This window comes from Nycticebus coucang, chromosome 1 (genome assembly GCF_027406575.1).
Source record: "Nycticebus coucang isolate mNycCou1 chromosome 1, mNycCou1.pri, whole genome shotgun sequence".
NCBI classification, from domain to species: Eukaryota; Metazoa; Chordata; class Mammalia; order Primates; family Lorisidae; genus Nycticebus; species Nycticebus coucang.
The window spans coordinates 167,805,632-167,831,044 of record NC_069780.1 but is presented as its reverse complement, the minus strand read 5'-3'; the positions used below and the strand labels follow the sequence as shown (position 1 = coordinate 167,831,044).

At 42.7% G+C, this 25,413-nt stretch overlaps 1 protein-coding gene across 5 annotated transcripts in view; it reads left to right on the top strand.

Annotated features, from left to right (window-relative positions):
* Positions 1-25,413, top strand: part of RAI14 (retinoic acid induced 14) — a 146,663-nt gene that overhangs the window by 65,392 nt on the left and 55,858 nt on the right. For 4 of the 5 annotated variants that reach the window (XM_053592403.1, XM_053592436.1, XM_053592416.1 and 1 more), the window contains one exon: positions 20,099-20,229. In XM_053592403.1, the coding sequence (XP_053448378.1) occupies positions 20,099-20,229 (131 nt within the window). Of the gene's footprint in view, positions 1-19,816; positions 19,951-20,098; positions 20,230-25,413 lie in introns of those variants that run through there. The other variant, XM_053592425.1, reaches the window with a different exon arrangement.

Genomic DNA, 25,413 nt, shown 5'->3' with positions numbered 1-25,413 from the left:
AGCAGCTCCATACTGGGTGTAGGTGCTGTCCTCTTCTTGCTGGCCAAAGGCTCGTGCAGAGAGTGGCCCATGGTTCCCTGACTCGGACTCTGCCTCCATTTGGACCTTTTCAACACCCCCGGTACCCTCTTGCTATAGGCATCCTCCCACCCCAGGGCAGGGCTCCTGGTTAGGGTGCCTGCGAGATGGCTGGAGTCAGGCTTTAGTGTGGCATCCATTTCACTGCCGGGAGACTCATTCCTGTCTCCTCCCCAAACTGCCAGCATGTCCCGCTTCCCTGGTGCTGACATGCCCCCCCTTCTCTCTGGTTCTTCTTTTCCCGTGGCACAGAGGGACAAGGAGGAAATCAGCCAGTCCACACCTGAGTAGATGGGTTTCCCTTCTGGCAGCACCACTTCCCCCCAGTCCCTGCATGATTCTATCGAAGCCCACGCCAGTTGGTGGAGAACACAGGGCCCAGTGAACCGGAGGCTGGGGGACCTGTAAGAATGAGTACTCCTCTCCCCAGAGTTGTGATAGAGACTAGGAAGCTGGACTTAGCAGCGCTACTCGCTCTGCCATATTTCAGTAACTTCTGGAGGAGCTATACCTCCTATCACTCCAGTTTTTCCAAAGGTGAGTCACTGGGGCCCTCTGTCTTCAGCAGGGAGCTTTTGTCTCTAAGCTGGTGCAAGGAGAGACTTTAGATCAACATTTTATCACAGCCATTTAGGTGCCAAAGGTGTTTTAGTAGAAGGAAAAGCACTTACGTCTGTTGAGTGACATCATTAGTGATCTAAAGGGTAAAAAAATTTGTAAATGTATACATTGGGATATTAACTGGCCAGCTGGGAGGATTCCAGTAGCATTTGTGTATTATCTCATTTATTCTCTCTTCTAATTTAAAAAGTTTTAGTTTTTGATTTAATAAAGCTTTATTTTTTTAATCTCATTCTTGAAGTCACACTACCCAGATTAATGAGTGTTCTAAGATGTTCAAGACAAGTGAAAACGTGGTCAAAACCCAGGTGCTCATGACCATGTAGCTTTTGATGGTGCTCTTTAATGATCTGGAAAAAGTTTAGCGTATGTGAAAAAAGCAGGTTATAGAGCAAAATATTTGTAATGTTCATAGAAAACAAAATGGACTGATAGAAAATTTGTGGGGTGGTTATTCTTGATTGATAAGGCTGAATGTGAGTCTATTAATTTTACGTTTTACTTCTCTATTTTTAAAACTTTTCTACAATGAATTTTGTTTATGTAATTTTTTAAAGAAATTATTCTATTAAAGTTAATGAAAAGCTAGCATATATACTGGTGTCAGCTCTTTGGTGTTTTAGGTGTCCTATGTCCTTAATTACTGAAGAATTTTTTTACACTTCTCATAATCTCTGAATGCTAACGTTCCTGTACAGCAGTGTTTTTCAGCCTTTTTTAAATCTCATGGCACACTTGAACCTATAGTTAAACTTTTGTGGCACACTTAAATTGTTGCTCAAAAAGAAAAGAGAGTAAAAAAATAATATATTTACCATGCTTTGAACTTCTTTTGAAAATAATTTAATGGATGATCTTTAAAAATTTTCACGGGACTCCTGTCCTGGCACCCCACTGTGCCACAGTATGTGGGTTGAAAATAACTGTTGTGCATAAAAGCTTTTAGTCAGTTTTTCTCTTACTTGGCCTAACAGCTATTACTTCATTCCACAATCTGGCTTATATTTCAACAACTGTATGTCCTAAATATTATTTGGCATTTATAAATGCATGTGGTAATTTGGAAAAATGCCTTTCTTACAACATAAATCTTCCAAGTAACTTTCAAAGTTATGTTGTAGCCATCATTTTGAAAACTAGAAAATGTGCTTGCAGAGCCTCCAAATGCTATTATTCATCTTATATCCTAACAATTTTGTAACTTATTGGAATAATTGAAGTGTTTCAGGGTTTTTAATTCTACAGGGTTTACTTAAGTGCCTGGAGTTTAATAAATCGGAGTGGAGTTTTCTCATGTGGGGAGCTGAGGCGTCACAGGCCTGCGTCTTGTCCTCGGTGCTATTACAGCATCAGCCTGTGAGCTCTGTGGTTAGGAACCCAGTAATGGGTCTGACTTCCTGTGGCACCACTGGGGTCTAGCACAGTGCAAGGTACATGATACAAGTTGTCATGAAAAAGCAGCAAATTTTATTCAGCACTTATTATGTGCTAGGCGCCTTACTGTTGTTTTATTTTATTTTTTTTATGCCATTATCTTATTTACTTATTTACTTATTTACTTATTCACTGCAGGTCTCTGTGATTTATTTTTTTAGTCATTGTACAGCCATGTTAACAGTTTTCTTCCTTTTGCTTTTCAACATTTATATCAATCAAAATTGCCAGATTCTTAGTTATTCCTTTGACTTACTTCCTGGCCACTTAGGCCATGCCTTGAAAATCCGCAGGGGAGCATTCAGGTTAAGGGCATACTCAGTCACTGTGTGTCTGAGAATGTTTCTCTTTTTGTCACAGGTGAAGGACTGTTGGGATAGAATTGCTGGGTCATACTTGGTTCTTCTCAAAAGTCTGTTGTTCCCTGTGTTCTGGTGTATAGATTTTTGGAGAAATCGGAGCTAGTTTGATTTGGGGAGCTTTGAAAATAACCTGTTTTCCACCTGGATACTATTAAAAATTTTTATTTATTCTTCAAATTAAAACAATTTAACAAAACTTGTCTCAAAACTGGTCTTTCTCCTCCTTCCCTCACCTTCCATTAATTCTAACTACTACTTGGAGAATCCTTTAATTTCACAGATAAGCTTTTTTTTTAAGTTCAGGGTAGTTTTCTTCTATGTCTTTTATTTTTTAATTTTGCTGAGATGCCTGAAATCATGTATTATGTTATATCCTCCTTTTATGTCTTTTGTTTCCCCTTTCCTTTTAAAAATCTTTTCCTCTGTTTCTTTTGACTTAAACTTGTCTTTCACCTTAAGCACATATTTTCTAGATTCTTCAGTCTGCTCTTCACTGCTTCCAACACATTTTAAATTTGGCATCTCCATGCAGTCTACTCTGATTCCAGATTGTTTTCTAGAGCAGTGTCACTGACATATTTTACTCCTGAATCTGACAGAAAGCATGCATTAGAAACCTCTCTAGTTTCTTAAAGAGTCCTTCTGTCTTTTAGGAATAAACGTGCTGTGATTCCTCAAAGAACTACCCTTCTTTGAGTCTGCTGAAGTTTTTCTTAGGAAGTGTGCTGTGCGCATATTTAGAAAGGGAGGGCTGTGTTTCTGTGAAACTGACAAATGAGGCAGGGTTGATCAGATATTATAAGATTCCTAGTCTGAAAGAAAAAGAAAAAGCAGAAAGAGAAACCATAGCTATTGTTCTGCACTTGGTGTTTCAGAAGTTCAGCTGCCTGGGGGAATGTGTGCAGCGGAGGCAGTCTCACAGGACGGTTCTGGGCACCCTGCACCTCATGGGGCCGGCTCCTTTCTCGCTGGGGTGGTGACCTCCTTAGGCTTTGGCCGCTGGGGCCTGTGCTCTGGGCCTCTCTGGCTCGTTGCTTGTTTGGTGTGTTGTCAGCTTCTGGTGGCCACACTGAGCAGAAGCCAGGTAGGTGTGACCACTTTCCACCACCCTGTGTCCCTGTGAATGGGATTTTGTCAGGATCACTTCCAGGCAGTTTCCTGGCAGGCAAGAAGGCAGCTTGTTGACGTCATTGGTCCAACTGGCCTTTCTTCAAATTGGTCCCATCTGACCTAAAACTACATAAAGTATCCTGACATTTCTAACTCGGGGATATCATCCTTCCATAGTTTCCCCGCACAGATAGAAGTTTTCCTTTACTTTTGTATTCTACCATTCATTTTAATAGGACAGTGATACATCGTTTAAGATATGGAATTTTCCCGAAGCTCAAACCTCTCTAGTAACCTAGAAATCAGTTATTCTAGGCTATGGGTAAGTATAGTTGCAGCTAAAGCTTCTGGACTTGCGTCCTATCTGCAGTATATCTCATCTGGTTTTAGCCAGTCAGTAAATTGGGGTTTGGCCATGGCAGTATATTGCAAATGTGAACATAAGCTAATACTAAGAGAAAAAGAACTGCTATTCAAAATAACAGAATAGAAGTTCCCTTGGGAGTGTGAATAATAACTATACGAGCTCACACTTACTGAATGCTTACTATGTATGTGCCTGACATGATTTGAACTGTTATAAATACTTTATTCATTTAATTCTCACAACAACTCCATGATATAGGCTACTCTAAATATCTCTTATCTTACAAAGGGCTTAAGGAACTTGTACAGGGTGATAAGTAGTGGGGCTAGGCTGTGCACCCAGGCAGTCTGGCTTCTTGCACCATCCTCTTAAAGCTCTATATTATATTGCCTTTCCAACAGTGGGAGAGAGATTGGAGATCTTGGGTCTTCTAATCCTACTGTAAAGAGTTTGGACTTTTAGCATAGACAGAAGGGAGCCAGTTGACACCCGTAGTATGGAGGTGCCAAGATAATAACATTCAAAGAGTTGCAGTGGAGAAGACGAAAGAATATCCTTGCACAGGTGTGAGGGCTGGCTGCATCCTCAATATTTTGAGCAGCAACATTAAAGCCCAGCGTTTTGCTAGAGTCTTTCACTCAGGGAAGCATTCATTCACTTGATACATTTTTTTTCGTCACTGGCCATGTGTGAGCCCTGTGCTAAGTGCCGGAGACAACAGATGTAAAAGACTCAATTCCTGTTCTTGAGCTCAAAATCTATGAGACACCTCTAGGTGTACACCAGGTGAACTTTCCAAAGAAATTGTCTCTAAAGGATAACGAATTGTGCATAGTATGCCCTGGAAAATGGAGTTGCAGAATTTCAAAAGCATCCACGTTTTTATTATTGTTATTATTCATTGTTTTAACAATAAATAGACTTATTCGCTTTCAGTGTGTGGGCAAACTGTAGGTTCCTGGCATTGATGTCAGATGAAGGTGAGATTAAGGTCTACCCCACGACCAGACAGTGGGGTTCCAATATTGCTTGACAAGAATTTTCCTCCTTTTGGTGATTTTTTTTTTTTTTTTTTTTTGCATGTGTTCCCTCCCTCACCACTCAGTAGCCAAATCGTAAAACTCTAAGGCAAGAGTGTTTTGCAGAATGCCCTGTGGACTCTAAAAGGCTTTACAGGTGGGAACCTCAGTGAGCTTTCAAAGTTCTCCATGTCTGCCAGCATCCTTGATTTTGGCTTCTCTGCTCCTCTTGTTCAGAGATGTGCAGTTAACAGAGTTCAGCTTCAGAGGCCCTGTGTCTTCCGGAAATGGGGAAAACACATGCAAAGGGGCCGTCTGTGCACGCGTTAGTCCAAGGCCCCAGACAGATCAGACTGATTGTGAACATCATGGCCCCTTGTCTTGTGCTCTTAAAAATTGCTGACCTCTGTCTCTAGAGGTTAGGCAGAAATAATTTCTTGGAACTAGATTTTTTTCCTTCTGTGGGTAGATATTGGAGTTTATTTTGGGTTTGTTATTATTGGCGTGTAGGAAGGCTATAACTAATGTGCTCTTCCTTGAGAATTATATGTGGTATAAGAGTTCTGTTATAAATAAATCAATGGTATCTCTTGCCTCAAAACTATCCAGACTATTTAAAATTAACCTCTGATAACATTAGACAATGTGTATGCAGTATTTTGATTACTTAAGTCACTTTCCAGTGAGGCTTCCAAACCCATTTGTAGCATTTATAGACATTTGGAATGATAATGATGAGTTTGGCGCACTCGATTAAAATGTCCCCTCCCAAGTCAAAGAGAGAAAATTCTGTTTTAATAGAGCAGTTCATTCAAAAATACCCGGATAGGCCTACAAGGAGAGGCATGGTGGAAGAATCTGAAAGTTTTCTGCCATCAAGTACAATCTGTTTGGGAAGGCCAGCATATTAAAATGTGCCATGATTCCCCTCTTTGACAGTTGAGGAAACCGAGATAGGTGAGATTACATAACTTTGTCAGGCTCACATGTCTGGTAAGTGGGAGAGTTAGGATTTGAACTCAGAACACAGGATCCATACTCTTAGCCCTATACTATTCCTTTCTCTGTAAGGAGACATGAAATGGGCAAACCATGTACAGATACCTAGAATACTAGTGGAAAGCTTTGTTAAAACAGATGGGAAGGAGCAACTTTATGCTGCGTTGGCATAGAGATGGCAAGATAAAAACGAGAAAGGAAAAATTATTTCAGTGGTTACAATGTACACAGGAAAGAGGAATTTGGGTTTTGGTGACAAGAGCTTGGCTGAAGCAGTGTTTGCATGGGGGCATGGCAAAGCCCAGAGGGAGAACTGAGCATTGTAGACTTTAAGGTCTGAAACTAGATTTAAGAAAAGTCTTGAGTGGGGCCAGGGAAGAGTGTGAGATCTCTTGTTGGCCATGGACAGCCGTGATGGTTTTGTACAGGAAAAGTAATCCAGAGCAGTGGACAAGGTTTTAGTACCAGGGAAGTTGGCATGAGAAGAGGGAAGGGGGAAGTGGAGCCGAAAAGACCAATTAAAACGTCCTAGTTAAACAATGATCAGTATCAGAACTGCTTTGTGGTTCTGTTTACAAATCTAAACATGTCATTGTGCCCAGGAGCTTGGCAAAGAGGAAGTGTTTAGCATGAACCCGGCAAAAGTAGGAACCAAAAGGTGTTTGTTAAACTGAATTGGATTGAATAAAGGAATTAACACAGAAATGGAAAACAGGTCAATGCCGGGGAAACCTGAGAGGCAGCAGCAGCAGTTCTTTGATGAGTAATTGACCGGGAGCTGGAGGAGAGGAGACAATGCCAGTGTCTCCTGCTTGGGTGACCTTGTCACTCACCATCACAGGGAATCCGCACATCACAGGGAGGGCCCATTTTAAGGAGAGTACAAGTAAGTCTGGTTCAGCCCTTTTTCTCTCCGTGGGGCATCTTGCCTGCCTGTTGGCACATCTTAAGTCTATAAGTGCTGAGATTTACCCTCCCATCTAGTTGTGCACTTTAACTAGGGGGTTAATTTGTCATCTTCTTTGTTGTCAAGGGAAGAGTAATTCTGGCTGACAGCAGAATTGCATGAATAAATTTCTAAAGGCGTTGTAATTTCTTATTTTTTTTTTTTTTTTGCTGGAGCTGGGTTTGAACCCGCCACCTCTGGTATATGGGGCCAGCGCCCTACTCCTTTGAGCCACAGGCGCCACCCTAAAGGTGTTGTAATTTTTGAAGAGACTTAGGTGATTCTAATGTGTAGCCTGTAGCATACTCTTTGAGAAACATTAGGTAATGTTTTTTTAGTCATAGTAAAAATTTATATTTCCTTTAGAAAAATTGGAAAGCATAAAGCAGTGGAATTTTAACACTTCGAAGTTTTCACCAGCCTTGAGGTCAGTGCTATACACATGACCACTTTATTGCCGTTTGCTATTTTAGTGTCACTACTTTAAACGTGCCTAGTGATTCTGGATAAATGGGAAACAAATCAATGTAGTGTGTGTTCCCTGAAGAAGAAGGTCATCACCCCCCTGCTATCAGGAGGGATGTGCCCCCCAGGGACCATGTTGTGCTGATCAAGCAGCCCCTCTCCAGGTGGCACTGTGTTAGTCTCCCCTGGGCTGCCATAGCAGATTCCCACAGACTGGGTGGCTTGTGCAACAGACACCATTCATTCTTTCACAGTCCAGAAGGCTGGAAGTTCAAAATCAAGGCATCAGTGGGGTTGGTTCCTTCCGGAGGTTCTGTACCGTGCCTCTCCTAGCTTTGGGTGGTCGCCGGCAATCTCTGGTATTCCTGGGCACGTAGGCACATCACTGTAATCTGTGCCTCCATGTTTACATCACCTCTTCCTCATATTACTGTGTCCTCTCTTCTAATAAGGACACCAGTTGTTGGATTTAGGCCCTATCCTAAATCTACATACAATAATTTAATCTCCAAATCTTTAACTGGTTATATCTATAAAGACCATATTTCCAATTAAAGTTGTATTCTGAGGTTCCAAGTAGACATGAATGTTTGGGGGATCCTGTTAAACCCCCGTAGTCACTTAAGACTCACACATGTGTAGGGCTAGGGGGGCAGCAAGTATGGAAGTGGCTTTGCCCTAACCTGGAAGTCCCCATCTTTTTGCCCAAGAAGAACATGAGTCATAGGCAGTTGCAATAACCTGGTCCTGTGGTGGACCTCAACCCCATTAAAGATTCCTTCTTTTACCCATTGAGATAATTAGTTCCAGAAGGTGATGTGTGTTTGGCTGGTAGGGGTGGGACAGCAGAAAATACAGAGCAATTAGATCTCATGTAGAATTTGTAACTTCAAGGATTGTTTCCATGGCTTGTGAATTCCTTTAGTGCCCATTTTGGGCTTTGGTAATCTTAACATCTATAAAGGGTGTGAAAACTTGGGTGTAGTCAGGACAGGAGACCACTTTAGTCCTCCACTCTGACATTTTAGGCATGTTAAATCCACTTAAGAGAGGACTGTGTGGATGAAATCATTTTGTCTGGATCCTTCTTGTGAAATCTATATTGTGCCACTTGGGTGAAGGGTAAAGCTTCAGAGTTATAGCTGCTTATTACAGTCAAATACGTGCTAAGAATATTTTTGATGTGTGCTTGGACTGTGGCCAGACGTGTCTCCAAGTGTCTTCTCTGAGTGAGAGGAATCTTGCTCAGACCTCATGATAGTCATTGTTACACATGTATCTCACTTTAAGCAATGGATATTTGAGTAAGTCAAATTGTGTGTGTGTGTGTGTTTATAAGAGTTTGAGGCCTTATTCTGAACATGTTTGTAAAGCAAATAATCATGCTTTAATTGCTTTTGTATAACTAGAAATTTAATACTGAGTTTGCTTTAGGTGTGATTTCTATGTTTAAAAGGGATCTAGAGCCCTGTGTTGTGGCTCACGCCTGTAATTCTAACACACTGGGAGGCTAAAGCCATATGGATCACTTGAGCTCAAGTTTGAGACCAGCCTGACAAGAAGAGCGAGATTCTACCTCTACTAAAAATAGAAAAAAAATTAGCTGGGTGTGGTGGGCACCTGCCGTCTCAGCTACTCAGGAGGCTGAGGCAGGAGGATCACTTGAGCCCAGGAGTTGGAGGTTGCTATGAGGTAGGCTAAGACCACGATACTCTAGCCTAGGCAACAGAAGGAGACTGTCTCAAAAAATAAAAATATATATATATATACTTTATACAAATATACAAATATATATTACACAAATAATGTATATGATATATAATAATAAATAAATAAAATTTAAAAATTAAAAGGGATCTAGAGCTCAGAGTTTATGAACCTGATACCACCAAACTGAGGTCTCTGCCTGCCAAATGGCAGGCCATGATCCATATTCTTTCCCAGTTGGCTCAGTTTTTGGAAGTCTTCCTCAGTGTGATGGGCATATGTGCAGGGAAGTATAGTGGTCAGAGCAACAGGGGTCTGGGGTTTGAATTCCAAGTCTTCCAGTCTCTGATTTTGCAACGTTGGGAGGATACTTAACGTTTTCTGTACTTCAGTTTCTTCATCAGTAAAAGGAGGATAACTGTACCTGCTCACGGGGTGGTGTGTCAATTTCCTAGGGCTACTGTAACAAATTACCACAAACTGGGTGGCCTAAAACAATAGAAATATGTTGTGTCACAGATCTGGAGGCCAGAAGTGCACAGTCAAGGCGTTGGCAGGGGAAGAGTCAGTGCTCGCCTCTTGTAGCTGCTTTTGTTTCCCAGCTCTCCTTGGTGTTTTCTTGGTTAATGGCAGCGCAACTCCAGTCTTCTCTGCTCCGTTGTCAGTGACTTGGCCTTCTTCCTATGCCTCCTCCTCATCTCCAAATCGCCCTCTCCTTATAAGGCTACAAGTCATTGGCCTCAGGACCGGACCTAAACCAATGTGACCGTATCTTAACATGATGATGTTACAGAGACCCTGATTCCCAATAAGGTCACAGATGGTTTATGGTAATTTACTGGTTCATAAATGTGAGCCACTTTATGTCTCTTTTGTTTTTTTTTTTTTTTGGTTAGCAAGGAAAGGACGATCACATCATAGAAACTTATCAAATAACAAGAGGCCACCTCTTAACACTTGACTCATGTGCTCTAGTCTCATCACCTTTTTCTAGTAAACATTTACCGTTCTTTAGTTATGCTGGGCCCCCTCATCTCATGTTGTCCACCATCTTTTGGGGACCTCTAGGTTGTCCCCTGATATTTCTCCAGGATTTTTACTTTTTGCCACCGTCTTGAGAACCGTAACATCCCCATAAAGGAGCTACCACCCCACCTCTGAGCTACAGGACCAGGCTCTGGGCCTCGTCCTTACCTGGTCCTGATCCCACAGTCATTGTACTGCACATCCCATCCTTTTCACCCTGGAGTCTTTAATTCCTGCCTTTCCGGGGATCAAACCAACCACCCCCTATTCTTGTCTTATCCGATGCTTTCAGTGAAAACTCACCTGTCACTGCCAAATGGTTTCTTTACTGAGTTCTAATTCCTGCTCTCAGCCGGACCTTCAGGGCTGCTTAAAATCCCCATTCTTCATTTTGCCTGGGTTTCTGTGCTCCACCGGGAGTCACCACTGACCCTACTTCCTCTGTCTCCTGCTTGCCTAAGAAAACATAAAAGCCAGAAAACACCAACGGCGACTCTTCTTTGCTGCTGCATCTCTGGCCACCCTCCCCCCCTCCTGTCCAGAGGCAGACTGTGACCTGACTGATGAAGATCAGCCTTCTGTCTGGGTCGAGCCACCTCCCAGCCCCTTTGTCCGTATCCACACACCCCTCCTCTTAGGCTTTTCATTCTGTGTCTGCACCGACTCCTCGGCTCTGCCCTGTCTAGGAACACCTTTAAATCTTCCTCATCTTAAAAATGTTCCTCCTTTTTCCTTTCCATTGAATGGCTTTAGCTTTCTCCTCTGGAGAGAGCCAACCGTACTGTAAATGGAGTGACTTTGCGTGAGTTTCTTAACCTCCCTATGCCTCAGTTTCCTCTGTAAATGGGCTAATTATAGTACCTACCTCATAAGGTTATTCTTTAAATTATTACGTAGGACAGTTACTAGCACTGTATGTGTTTGATGATTTTTGGTAGTAACAGTATCCTCTTTGGGCTTTCATTGGCTTTAGTTCATAGCATGGACTAGAGCTGATAAAAGGATCATGTAAGTAGCTATTGAACGTATTTCTGTCCTCAGAAGTCTGTGGGCTCCTTGAGGAGCAATAGCGTTTCCTATCAATCTTTTTATCCCTAGCACTTCACAGAGTACCTACGATACACACTCACTCACTCTAAATAAGGAATGTGAATAAACGAGTGATTGAAACCAATTGAATTACAAGGAATAGTTTTTCTCCCTGAAGAATAAAATTGGATTGACCTATTATTGGCTTGTCTGCCCCAGGAAACTATGCATTTACCTCTTGTGACGTAGTTTCTAAACATGATGTTTAAAGATAGAGGAAGGAATTTGGTAGAATTATAGTGAATATAAGTACATTTGTATACTAAGGCAAAAGAATCAGTGGATAAGGGGTTAATTAATAGTGGCGCTCAGTGTAGGAGGAGGGAAAACAAAGCTATTCAATGAAATCTCTGAGCCCTTACCATCTGGGCAGTAGGAGAGGGGCCTGGGGTTTAAATAAGACAGATGTTGGCATTGAACTAGCCCAGTGGGAGGTGGACAGACCATTACAGACAGTTCAGAAATATGATTTAAATTTACAGCTATGCCAAGTGCTGTGGAAGAGAAGCATGGGAGAGCCCAGCACAGAGAACTAACTGGTCCTGGCAGCCAGGAAGTGCTGGGGAAAAGGGAGCAGTGAGTTAGGAATAGCTTGCTAACGTGAGTAAGGCAGAGAACTGCTTGTTTCTGGATGGAGGAGGTGTTTGTAATTATGTATTATGTCCCTGACACAGCATTTAGCATTTTTATGGAAAAGACCTCAGGAACCACAGAGGTTCATTATAGGGAGGGTGATGGATTTCAGGGTGAATAGCAGAAACCGTGTAACTTGTAGATGGGAATGATCGAAAATAAAAATGTAGGGAAAGGGCAAAAGCATTTTGGATAAACTCATTGGGTATTGGCTTGAAGTAACTAACAATATATGGAAAGCTCTTTATGAAACTCCTAGGCTGGGAGAATGGACAAATGTTTATGTCATGATGTGTGGTGATTTTCTGGGTTTTCTGTGAATCCTAAAGAGAACAGTCTTATAAGGCTTCCCTTGAAGCAACTTGCTACTTACACGGTACAAAATACACTTCGTATGCTTCCTTCATTGTGTCTTCTCTTCTCCCTATCAATCTAAATATTACTCACTGCAAGGGCTAGTTCGTGATGTAGTCAAACTCCTGGCTTGCCAAGCTGAAAGTTGTTTCTTTCTTCCACTGTTTCAATTCTCCATGTTGTCTATTTTACCACGTCCAGTATCCCATTTTGTATTGTTGGCGTATTTCTGGCTTTGCTGTATTTTATCTCCAAAGCTATATAGAAATTACAGTAAAGCCTATGCTGGTCATGTAAAAGCACTAAGTAAATACTTGTCGAATGAGTGAATGATAGAAATTTGGCCTCTCTTATGTATGTAACATCTATAGAATCCTCTATATTACTTTGCATCTAATGGATAGATAGCTGTATCTAATATTTAGTGGCTGGTATAGCCAACAGGACAATATTGGGGCCTTAAGGCTGCCTGTTTTTGTCCTCTGTCTTAAAATGATGAGGTGTGTGTTACTTTTTTCTGAACAGTATGAATCTGAAACCTTCCCAGTGAAAACAGTTTACTTTGTCTTTCATCTTGGCCTTGCTGATTATATTGGCAAAACACTCTGCTCTCTGTAAACTGGAGCGAGAAATGCAGTTTTCCTAAAGATAATTTCTCAAATAGCCCCCTCCAGATGGCTGCTGAAGCCCAGCCACACCAGAGGTGTTCCGATTTATGATGGCTGGGGTTTTAACATCTGTCCTCAAACATCAAGAAACTCAAAGAAGCTCTTTCTCTTCCTGGCTTGTTGTGTATTACTGGATTATTTTGATGTATTCAAAAACTCAAATGTCTTTCCCAGCCAGATGTCTATGACCACTGGGTTCCACTGTTTTGTTTTTTTTTTGTCTTCTAGGTCCCCGTAATTAAACCAAAATAAAAGAGGTGATGCCATGTCTGCCTAAGGCCAGACACTGCTGGTTGCCAAAGCCCCAGTGTTCATCACCCCCAGTTGACAGGGTGTTTGCTAGTGTAGATGGAGGCAGGGAAGGCTTTGCAAAGGCCCGCTTCAAGGGAAAACTCTTAAGCAAGTCAGTGTCATTTGGAAGAGATTTGATGAATAGCAAACTTAATGGCCAACCATTAAAAATTTCATTTGTGATATATTAGCAGGAATGTTTGGGGCCCGCATTGAGGGTAAGGGCTGCCTGCCCACATGCTGCCCTTCATAGCTGATGCATTACACATGTCTCTGGAGCATAACATATGGCTTCCTGAGCTTGCGTATGTGGCCTAATGTGCTCTGTTGAAATAGTATCTGTTTAAACAGTCTCCTGGAAAAATAAGCCACATTTGATAAAATAGTTAATTTCATGTCTGTGAATGTTTCTCTAGAGTCCTTTAAAATATGATTTTTAAGGAGCCTTTAGAAAACTTGCACTAAGTTATTATCTGCCTCTAAGAGGGGGTAGGAGGTTATCGGTTCTAACTTGTAAATATGAAAGGACTGATAGAACATTAGTCAAGAGGAAATAGTGCAGATGATCCAAATTCAAGAAGAATCACCACTTTTAAGGTGCCTAATATGTGCAAGGCTGTTAATGTCCATTGCATCTAATTCTCAGGGTAATTTACAAGTAGATAGGATTTCCTCCATTGTGTAGATAAGGACATGGAGACTCAGGGACACTGATGACCTACTCAAGACCATGTAGACTGGAGATGGTGGAGCTGGCATTTCAACTCAAAAGCAGTTGACTGTGAAGCCTGCCTCTTCTTTTCTATACCAGGAATTCATTCTCTCTCTCTCCCTTTGCAGTTGTTCTCAACCTTCCTAATGCCCGGATGTATTTTCATTGTTACAAAGGGGTCGCTACCCACAGGTTGAGAACCACTGCTTTAATGAGACAAGGTTGCTTCAGCCTACCAAGTAGCTGGAACTTCTAGGTGTCTGCCACCATATCTGGCTAATTTTTCTACTTTTTGTAGACATGAGGTTCTTGGTCCTGCTCAGACTGGTCTTGAACTCGTGAGCACACCTCAAAGTGCTAGGTGTGAGCTATGGTGCCTGGCCATACCAGGAATTCTTAATTTGGGTTTGTGGATGGGCTGGACATAGATGCTTTATCTGGAAAGCCCTCTGAAATTGCATGCGTGTTTTTATATATGTTCCTTCTTCTGAGGAAAGTTTGGGACTTTATCACATTCCCAAGGGTGGTTATGAGGCCTTTTGAAGAAAAGATTGTAAGAGCCAGGTGTTGGTATCACTCTGCCTTCATTTTAGAGTTGAGGAAACGGCGAGGGAGAAGGCAGACCCTCCAGAGACATCTGACTAGATGTTGACTGAACCACACATGTCTCTGTAAACTCTGTACTGGGGACTGGAGGGAGAGAAATAAGAGAGAAATAAATCACATATAGGGAAAACCATGCAAAACCAAGAATGTACGGTCTAATGTAGTTATAAAATCGCCAAACAGAGTAGGCCCCCGAAGGCTCCCGGGCATCCCCTCCTGCTCAAACGCTGCACCCTCACCCCCACCTACAACCCTGACTTTTGTGGTAACCTAGTCCTGCTTTTCTTTATACTTTTACCATCTGCGTATGTATTCCTAAACAATATGGCTCCATGTTTCCTGTTCCTATCTTTCTGTGCATTCAGAAATACTGTTTTGTGTGTGTTTGCTTCTTTTACTGATATCATTTTCAATATCCGTTTGTGTTCTTGCATGTAGCTGTAGTATTCTGTTGCTTGACTAGACCATATGTATCCATCTTCTGTTATCAGAAAGGTGGGTTATTTATAATTATTGCCTACGAGGAGCAGTGCTTTTGTTAGCATTCTTATACATGACTTAGACACAGGCCGCACATGCAACTCCTAGGGAAAGCCTAGTGTTTACTAAGCTTTTGTAGACCTAGTTCAGAAAAGGAAAAAGTGAAGAATTATTCTCGTCCCTCCGTTCCCTTCCTCATGCCTTGTGGAGGAAGTAAATACTCTTGTATACTTAGCAGAGCTCTAGTTGTGCCCAAATGGCAGGAAGAATCAAGAGAGCACTTGTTGAACCTCTGTGATTCCAGGGCTTCACTCCAGGTCACTGGGGTCAGAATCTACACGGTGGGTCCTGGAAGTTGGCAGACTTAACCAGCACGAGGGGATTCTTGTGATTGGGAGACATTGGCCTCACCCTGATTGAATTTGTAAGCCTTGGCGTCTTAGTTGTGAAGAGATTAGAAGAACGTCAACATGATTGAAATCTTGGAATACAGGCTTTTGGGAGAAAAAGACTTGACTTATTTAGTCTAAAAAAAAAAAAATCAGAAACACGAGTTAATAATTGCTTGCAAAAGAATGAAAGTTTTACAAATTAAAAAAACAAGTTATTTTTTAGATCAAGAGACATTTAGGTTAATCAAGAAGAAGGACCTTTTGCTAGAATCATCAAATACTGAGCATCGAAGAGTAAGGGGTAAAGGCTGATGTCAGTACCTTCAAGGAGCTGAAGACAGAAGACAAAAACATGATCTTTTGCACAAAAAAAAGGATGCAATATTTCAAGTCTAGACAGTGGACTTCAGTGGATTTCAATTGCAGTGAGTAGGGGGGCTGTCTAGATGCAGTAGAGTAGAGAAACAGGTCATCAGGCAGGCTCAGGAGAGCCAGAAAGACTTGAGGGAGGCTTTGAAAGTTCACTTTTTCGTAGTTGAATGGGATGACAGGGCATTTCAAAGCACTGGCTTCCAGTGTTTTTTAATAATGATTCTCCAGTAAGAAATACATTATGTATTTTGTATCACCACTGAGTATACACATTGTATGTAATAAATAAAACATTCATAAAACATTTAACCTCATTTCATGTGATACATCTGATGTGTTTTCTTCTTCCTCTTTCTTCTTTTCTTTTCTGTTTCTTTCTTTTTTTTTTTGAGACAGAGTCTCACTTTGTCACCCTTGGTAGAGTGCATGGCATCATAGCTCACAGCAACCTCAAACTCCCTGGGCTTAAGCAGTGCTCTTGCCTCACCCTCCCAAGTAGCTGGAACTACAGGTGCCCACCACAACACCTGGCTATTAGTAGAGATGAGGTCTCACTCTGGCTCCGGCTGGTCCAACCTGTGAGCTCAGGCAATCCACCTGCCTCAGCCTCCCAGAGTGCTAGGGTTACAGGTGTGAGCCACCTCGCCCAACCCCACCTATTTCATTTTTTAATATATTAAAATGACATTAATATATCAGAACTATCAGGAAACCAGGAGCCCTGTGTAGAAGCAATGCTAACCCTGTCCCATGAAAGCCATACTAATTAGAGGGGAAGATTTTCACAGAAAAGTGTGAGCGCTGATACTGTTAACATGATGGTGGTCTCCACAAGCCTTCCTTGATTCTGGAGTATGAAGGAATTACTTTGGGATGTTATTGCACAAATTTGGACTTCACCTATTTGTCTGACCAACCCTATCTTTGGACAGTAGATTAATCAAGATGACTTTTTGAGATTTCTTTCAATGCCTAATTTCAATTTTATACCACTCAGCAGAGGGATTGGGGGTGGGGGGTGGGGAACGGAGGAGTGTGCACAGGGAGCAGTGACATTGGAAGTATTTATTAAACATCTAGGCCATGCGATTTTCGGTATAGAATATAGCATTGAACAGAATGCTTAAACACATGTAGGAGAGGATGTGGGGGAAGTGTAGGAGAAGCATGATGGTACCTTGAAAGCTATGCTTCTGGAAGGTGCATGAGATGTCCAGTTGTGCATTTCAAAGCTAATTACAGGTATATTACAGTAGCCTGACCCAGGACTGGAGAACTCTGCCACTGATCCGAATCCAGGTTCCTGGTCTGGGGTTTGATTGGGATCTTTCTTGGCCTCTACCAAGAATTTTGGTAAGAATTTTAAGAGTAAAGCTCTTGCCTTGTCGCTTCATTTCCCAGCCTGTGGTCTGCTATACAGACCTGTCCCTGTCCCCTGTTTTCTGTCTGGTTAGCCTCTGCCTTCCCGGTGTGTCCTCAGCTGTTCTCTCAGCTCACACTCTAAGTTCATCTCTCGCTGTCTTTTCTCCCCCTCCTCACCCTTTTCCCTTTTGCTGCTTACCATGCAACCCATCTGCGGTTCTCACAGGTTTAATGGTGTTACAGATCGTTTGTTAAATATTTGTGTGTGGGTAGCCATGTTCTTTTGCCTCATCTGCTCCAAGAGAAAAGTAAATTCTGACCTTCACGGAGGAGAAGACACTAGGGGAGACTCATTTCAGATGTCAGGGAAGATGCCATTGACCTTGTCCTGTAGGGGAGGGGCGATCTTTCAAATTGAACTCCCTGAAGATCCACATGGAACTAATTTTAGGGAACCCTTTCAGTCAGATTTTTCTCTACTGAAGAGTGGAGCCTTGGCAACACTGAAAAGGGAAACCCTTTCCATATGGCCTTTGCTTCGCTTAAGTACTTTCAGTCCTGTCCTCTTGAGATTCAGTGTCCTTTTGATCTTCCCAGTCTAGTTTTAATTTGGTCAGTTCACGTTGTAGGGAAGGATTTTGAAAGACAATACTTTTCTCTTTTAGGATAATATAGGTAAGGATCATGGGTCTTAGATCATCTTCAATAACTTTTTCTTTTTTTTAACTTGTAAAATGCACTCTGGGAGAAATGAGCTGCAATCTATTTCTTGGTATCTGCTATAGTTGTTTGTACAATTGTTGTTAAGTAAGATTTCCTCTTCTGTTAACAGATGCTTATGGCAAGGGCGATATGTTCCCTTCAATAGGAAGCCTGATTTGTAATTAAAGATAATACCTAATGTCTTCTTTGTGAGCAAATGGATAATTGTAGTAGGAGTGTGGAAGATGTTGGCCCTGCAGAGGTCCTCAAACTTTTTAAACGGGGCCAGTTCACTGTCCCCCAGACCATTGGAGGGTGGACTATAGTTTAAAAAAAAACTATGAACAAATTCCTATGCACACTGCACATATTTATTTTGAAGTAAAGAAAAAAAAATGGGAACAAATACAATCACGTTGCCTCATGTGGCCCGTGGGCTGTAGTTTGAGGACCCCTGCAAAGAATAAGAGGAGAGTTGTCCTGTAGGGCTGCACTGTTCTGTGTGCTAGCCACTGCCTACTGGCACCTAGTCTCCAAGCTGAAGATTCACTTCTTTACTTCCACTAGCCCCATCTCTAATGCTCAGCAGCCACAGGAGGCTAATGTGGTATTGACATTTGGGGTCCTGTTCTTTGGGAAGTGAGGGGCTGTGTTGTGCATTGTAGATGCGGAACAATACCCCAGTGTCCCCTTGGTAGATGCCAGTAGCACTCTCTAGACAGGGCAGTTAAAAACGTCTCCAGAGATTATTACCCAGTGTTCACTCAGAGGCACAGTCACCCCTGGTTGAGAACTGCTGGCCTTGTGGCTATTATTGGACAGAGTGGATGTAGAACATTTCCATTATCTCAGACGGTACTGTTGTGGTGTAATATCTAGCAAAGTTTGGTTTGGGGAATTTTTTAGAGTAAGAATTTTGAGCCTTAGAGGACTCACAGTGGACATCCAGTCCACAGCCTTGGGAGACTGAGGCACAGGGTGGTTATAGATGACTTAAAGCCACACAATGTGTGTCAGTCTAGAATTCTGGATTTAGGTTCATGCCTAGAGGGCAGAGTGCTGGTTTTCACCCAGACCTACCCCATTTCTGTGTTCTCACATTCTGGATGGCCAGAGGGGAGAAGGGAGTCCTGAGAACTGGGAGTGGCCTAGTCCTAAGACACTCAGAGATGCAGATTCTGGGTTAAACTAGGAGGGTGACTAGGTGTTTGGAGGGCCCATCCCTTCTCTGTGGGAGGGTATAGTCTGCTGAGTCTTCTCAATGCATCACTGCAGACATTGGGAACACAATCCTGGGGCCAGGGAAGACCTTAATCATGGAAAATTCCCTCTTCTCATTAAAAAAAATTTAATATCTCCTTTGCCATCTATATGAAATATCTCCCAGGGATTCTTCCTTTCAGAGGTTTTAAGGAAGCAGAAAGTCTGTAGAAAGCTTTGGGAAGGGAAGAGAAGTTTCTCCTGGGTGGCAGTGTCTACCAGTGAAGGGGCCAGAAAGTAGGTGAGCTCAGGGGCCACTGCAGCGGGGAACTGGAAGGCCTGGGTCTGCACAGTGCGTGGGGCTTGAGATCATTTCTTTCCCTGTAAGAGTAGAATCTAGTTTTATATACATGGAAGCCTCGCTGTCACTGTGGCTTGCAGAATTATTCAGTTGGGTTTTGAGGTTGATGGTGTGTGAGGCTTTGCTCAAAGCAGTTTGATGTTTAACATCTTGCTCAGGAAAAAGTTTTATTTCTGGTGATACTTCATTGATTCAGTAGCCTGGACAACTACTTAAAATGCATATACAGCTCAAAAATTGGCGCAGTCAAAAGGGCCAGAAAGAATGGCAATTAAAGCAGATGAAGAATTGTGTGTATGGAAACCCTTGGGTAACCTCAAGCCATTGGTCAGTTTGGTTCTGTACACAGGACCAAGTGAGCTGTGGCCTAGGTCAAAGGCCAGCGTTCTGACAAGCCAGGTGTTCAGTTAGTAGAAATTAGCTAATGTGTAAACTGGCCTTTGAGGTCTTTATAATTTACTTCATTTTCCCAGTGTTAGTTAAGAGAAGTAACTTGATCTCAGAGTTTGGTGACTGGCTGTGATTTCACTGAACTATTGATGTTCTCTTTGGGGGAAAGCAGCCTTCTTGGGTGTCTCCATGGTGAAGGGGAAGGTACATTTAAAGTTATCATTGGGGGCAGGTTTTCCTCGGAGCCACAGGAGGGCAGGAAGCTGGGATGCAGGGGTTCTGCTGGTCAAAGTGTGGCCATGACTGTGGCTGGTGTCATTCACTGCTTCTCTTTCTTCCCTTTGCTCCACAGACCAATGAGTGGAACAAGAATGATGACCGGCTGCTGCAGGCTGTGGAGAATGGAGACGCTGAGAAGGTGGCCTCGTTGCTGGGCAAGAAGGGGGCCAGCGCCACCAAGCATGACAGTGAGGGCAAGACTGCGTAAGTGCTGCTTTCCGATGTGCTCATTCTGGGTTCGCAGTGTCCTCTGTTGTCCTTAGAACCAATACTGGAATTTCTTTTCTTCTTTTCTTTTTTCTTTTTCTTTTTTTGAGACAGTTTCATTGTGTCGCCCTCGGTAGAGTGCCGTGGCATCACAGCTCACAGCAACCTCAAACTCTTGGGCTTAAGTGATTCTCTTGCCTCAGCCTCCCAAGTAGCTGAGACCACAGGTGCCTGTTACAACACCCGGCTATTTTTTCTGTTGTGGTTGGCAGCTGTCATTGTTGTTCAGCAGGCCTGGACCTGGTTCGAACCTGCCTGCCCCATCTACGTGGCCTGTGGCCAAACCACTGAGCTTTGCTTGCCAAGCCCTGTAGGAGAATTTCACAAGTGCCTTTACGGAGACCTAGTGACATTACTGCCGCTCCTTCTCCACTCCTGCAGTAAAATACGTTAAGAGGCTATTTTAATCTATTTCTTCTCTCTTCAAATTCTGAGTTACACATTGAGCTTTACCATGAATGGCTGTATACATTCTTGGATATGACCAAAGATTTCACCTACCAAGATTACAACCAAGTGGCAGAAGGGAAATGAATTCTACCCTAGATAAGAAATAGCACAAAAGCAAAAAAATATATATTTTTTCATAACCCTCAATCCTATTTTTAGCATTATTTATTATAAAGTTTCCTTAACATAGATCAATATGTATGTGAGTAGTATGGTTTTGCTTCATGATTTGCCATATGCTTACCATAATTAAAACCATATATTTGATTAAGTATTTGTGTGTGTGTATGCACGTGTGCGTGCATTTATTTGTTTATATCCATCCTAATGGTATTAGTTAACTGCGTAACTGTAGTTCTGAGGATAAGATCATGATGTAGGTTGGGTGCCCTCAGAAGCAGGCTCTGAGACAGGATTTGAGTGGAGATGGTTTCTCTAGCCAGGAAGCATGGGAAGGAAGAAGCCTACATAGGGGTGTTCTTTACAGGTTCTTATTTTAGGCAAGTAGGACTCTTTCTTGATGAGAGTTCTGGGAATCTGTTTAGACATGTGGTCTCCGACCCCCAGGCTACAGACCAGTACCATTCCGTGGCCTGTTAGGAATGAGGCCGCACAGCAGGAGGTGGGCCCGAGATAAGGAAGCAAAGCAAAGCTTCGTCTGTATTTAGGGCTGCTCCCTATTGCTCCCATCACCACCTGAGTTCCACTTCTGTCAGATCTGCAGTGGTATTAGATTGTCAGAGGTGAACGGACACTGCTGCAAACTGCACCTGCCAGGGATCTAGGTTGTGCTTCTTATGAGAATCTAATGCCTGGTGATCTGAGGTGGAGATGTAATGTGCTTGAATCATCCTGAAACCATCCTCCCTGGCTTCCCAAGGGGTCTTGTGGAAAAATTGTCTCCCACAAAACCTGTCCCTGGTGCCAGCCAAAAGGGTTGAGAGAACCACTGGTTTTGATCTAGAGCAGGGGTTAGAAAATTACAGCTTTGCTATAATTTTTCTTTTTTAATTTTTAAGAAAATGATGTCTCATTATGTTGTCTGCATTGTACTTGAACTCCTCCTGGGTTTAAGTGATCCTTCTGCCTCAGCCCCTGAGTAACTGGGACTACAGGCGAATAGTGTTTACAAGTAAAGTTTTATTGGAAAACAGCCACACCATTCATTTAGGCATCGTCTATCACGGCTCCTGCACTACAAAGGCAGATTAGGTACAGCAGACAGAGACTATATAGCTCAAAAAGCCCAAAATACTTATTACCTGTCCCTTTACAGAAAAAAGTTAGCTTATTAGGCCTCATAGTTATCCCACCCAAAGGATAAGGAAATAGGGTATCCATCCCTGATCTCCTGTCCCTCAAAGGTTGAGTGCTGCTTCTAAGGGTCACCGTGCTCAGAGACTCAAGGAGTCCCAGAGGCTGCAGGGACCCTCAGCTGCAGGCCCTGTCTGTAAAGAGAGTGAGCACGGCACCCAGCCCTTTGGGGGCATTTAATAAAGCAGTTCCCTTCCCTTCTCATCCAAGAATAGTAGGGATTCTTGATCCCGGCAGCTTCTGTATTGGAATCACCTGGAGTACTTTTAAAAAATATTGATGCCATGATATGCTGAATCACTCCAGATGTTCTGAATCGCTTGGTCTGGGGAGAGGCCCAGGGTTCAATTTTTGTTTTTGTTTTCTGACCTGAGATTTTTGGTGGCAGACACTGGAGCTTTTGAACTGCTTTTTGCACCACTCTTCAGCCTTCTTTGTGCCTACTCCCTCAGTCCGAATTTGTAAGTATCTATACAGACAACCTTTCATGGTCCTTCCAGAGAAAGGGGAGAGAAATGCCTGTGATAGTTTTGTCTAAGATGGTAGTCAATAAAGAGAAGATACTACTCGGGAGGCGGAGGCAAGAGAGTCACCTAAGCCCAAGAGCTGGAGGTTGCTGTGAGCTGTGATGCTACGGCACTCTATTGAGGGTGACAAATTGAGATTCTGTCTCTAAAAAAAAAAAGGAGAGAGAAGATAGAAAACCTAGGTTAGCATGAGCCGCAGTTGTGATCACCCTGAAAATCTGTACCTTTTGTGCATGTTTATTATGTGTCGAGTAGGTGGCCAGCCTATTATTTTTCTCTTTCTCTGTGGCAAAATACACATAACATAGAATTCAGCATTCTTGACCATTTGAAAGCAGTACAATTCAGTGGCATTAAGTACATTCACGGTGTTGTACGACCATCATCACCGTCCAGTTCAACCCCTCCTCCTTGTCCCCTTCAACCACTTACCTGCCTTCTGTGCCTGTGGATTTTCCTGTTCTGGGCATTTCATATAAATGGAATCATATAATATGGGGCCTTCTTCTCTGGCGTCCTTGGCTTAGCATAATGTTTTCAAGGTTCATCGCATTCAGCACATGTCAGTACGTCCTCTGTTCCCTTCTAATAGTAGAAATGCACGTAGCAATTACATAACCATCACCACTTCCATTTTACAGACAATAAAACTAAGTCCCACATAATCCAGTTCTACCTGAATTAACCTTACGACTGGTTCTAACAACTCTTCCCTTGTGTTTACAGGTCAACTTTTTCTCTCGATGGCACTTATGTAGAGAGTTAGGAGGTAATGGCAAAGGAGAGAGGGGATCATTATCTTTCCAGTGTAGGATTTTCCATAAGCAATCATCTATCACTGCTTCAATTTCTTTTTCTCCTTGGGATTTTCTTTCTGATGATTAAAGTTATTAACTGATAATTCAAAAATTTAATTTTGAAGGACATCATGGACTTAACTCTTAATCTGGAGCCATGTTTGCATTCAAATCCAATGGTCTGAGTATTCAGAATGAGATGGGCTTGTGGGGTTGGAAACAATCAGTTTTATCCCTTCAATATCAAGGTCAAGAGTTTTGTTGTTTGAGCCCCTGTTCCGTGGCTTCAGCCTTCTCGTCCTTGGAGTCTGCCCTCTGCACTCGGATCTAGTCTAAGCTGTGCCTTCCTGCCTGGGTGTGCATACGTCTTCCTCAGGAGGAACTGAGGAGTTTTCCTCAGCTGTGGAGACTTTTCTGTTGTTGTTCCTATTCTTTCCAGGTACATTTGGTTTAGTTGCACATAAACTGGCCACCTCCCGGGAGAGGCTCTGAGTCAGTGACAGGCCAGTGCTGGCTGGACGTGAGTTCCTTCTGTGGGAGCTCTTGGCTGGATCAACCACATGAGCTTGCAGGGACAGTGTTTGTGGACCTGTCAGAGATGTTTCCAGGTTCTTTCTAAGGATAAGGCCACACTCTTGTAAATTAGGGCCTTGACAGTATGTGGCCGCATTTTCTGCCTGATTGTTAGAGTTGACCCTTCAGTTTATATGGTTTCACATGAAAACTGTCCTGGAGGCTTGTTTTCTGGAGAGCTTTTGTGATAACTCACTTTGTATTTTTGCTTGGGGATCTACAATTGCCCATCCCTCCTGACTTTGGCCTTTCAAGGTCTCAGAGGCTCTTCCCTTACTTAGCTAAATGTTCTGTACCCTCTGTCTTCTGTCGGCTTCTGCCCTCTCCTCTTGCCTGGTTCTTTCAGTCTTTTTTTTTTTTAATTTTAACTTTCCTTAAATATTGAAACCTCTATTTAGAACTTGATAATCTAGTCCAGGCGTCCTTAAACTGTGGGCTACATCAGGCCGTGTGATTGTATTTGTTCCCATTTTGTTTTTTTACTTCAAAATAAGATAGGTGCAGTGTGCATAGGAATTTGTTCGTAGTTTGTTTTTTTTTAAACTATAGTCCAGCCCTCCAATGGTCTGAGGGACAGTGAATTGGCCCCCTGTTTAAAAACTTTGAGGACGCCTGGTCTAGTCCTTCGAAAGAAGAGGAACAATGGAAATGTTTCCATAAGGACAATGCTTTGTTTTCTGAAAGACTTGACTCCATGTAACGTAGCAAGCTGTCTGAGGACAAGGACCGCATAATGTTTGTCATTATGTAGTTTTTCCCATTGTTCCAGGTGCAAAGGAGGCCTTCAGTTGGTATTTGTGGATGTAACTTTTTTAATATGGTCCTTATGGAGAAAACACTGTTTTTGTTGATAATATCTCATGGGTAAATTACTTAGGGAATTACACTGGGATTCAGGGGGGAGAAGAGGTATACACGGCAGTCTGACACTGCTCTCCAGCTTCCAGGGCAATTTAAATGGAGAAATACTCAGCCTTTACTACCTAGAGAACCAAACAACCCAGAAAGTCCCAAAGAATGTGGTGGCAAAGGCAGCCATCTCCAGAAGCCACGTAACCCAAGGTCAATAACCAGATGGGCGCTTTGGTAATGCCTTAGACTTGGCGGTTTCTTCCTGGAATATTTCCTTTGAGGGAAAGATAAAGAACCATGCCAGGAATTTTTTTCCCTCTGAGACTGATCAAAAGGGGTTAAAAAAAATAGTAATTGCAGTTGAATGACTGGAATTCATTTAGGGAAGAATAAAGGAAGGGTGGTGTCGCGGGTCCACATAGAACCAAATGGAGCAGGGCAGAGAGCTGCAGCTGCAGGCTGTGTTTGCAGAGTCCGGTTTGGCCTGCCTCTGCCTGTGTCTTCCCTTCCGTGCTGGATGTGAGGAAGTGGGAGGAGGCCAGTGCCCTGAAAGTCTTACCGGAGAAGTCTAATTGTTTCAAGATGGGCTCTCCTACATGTGGATGTGC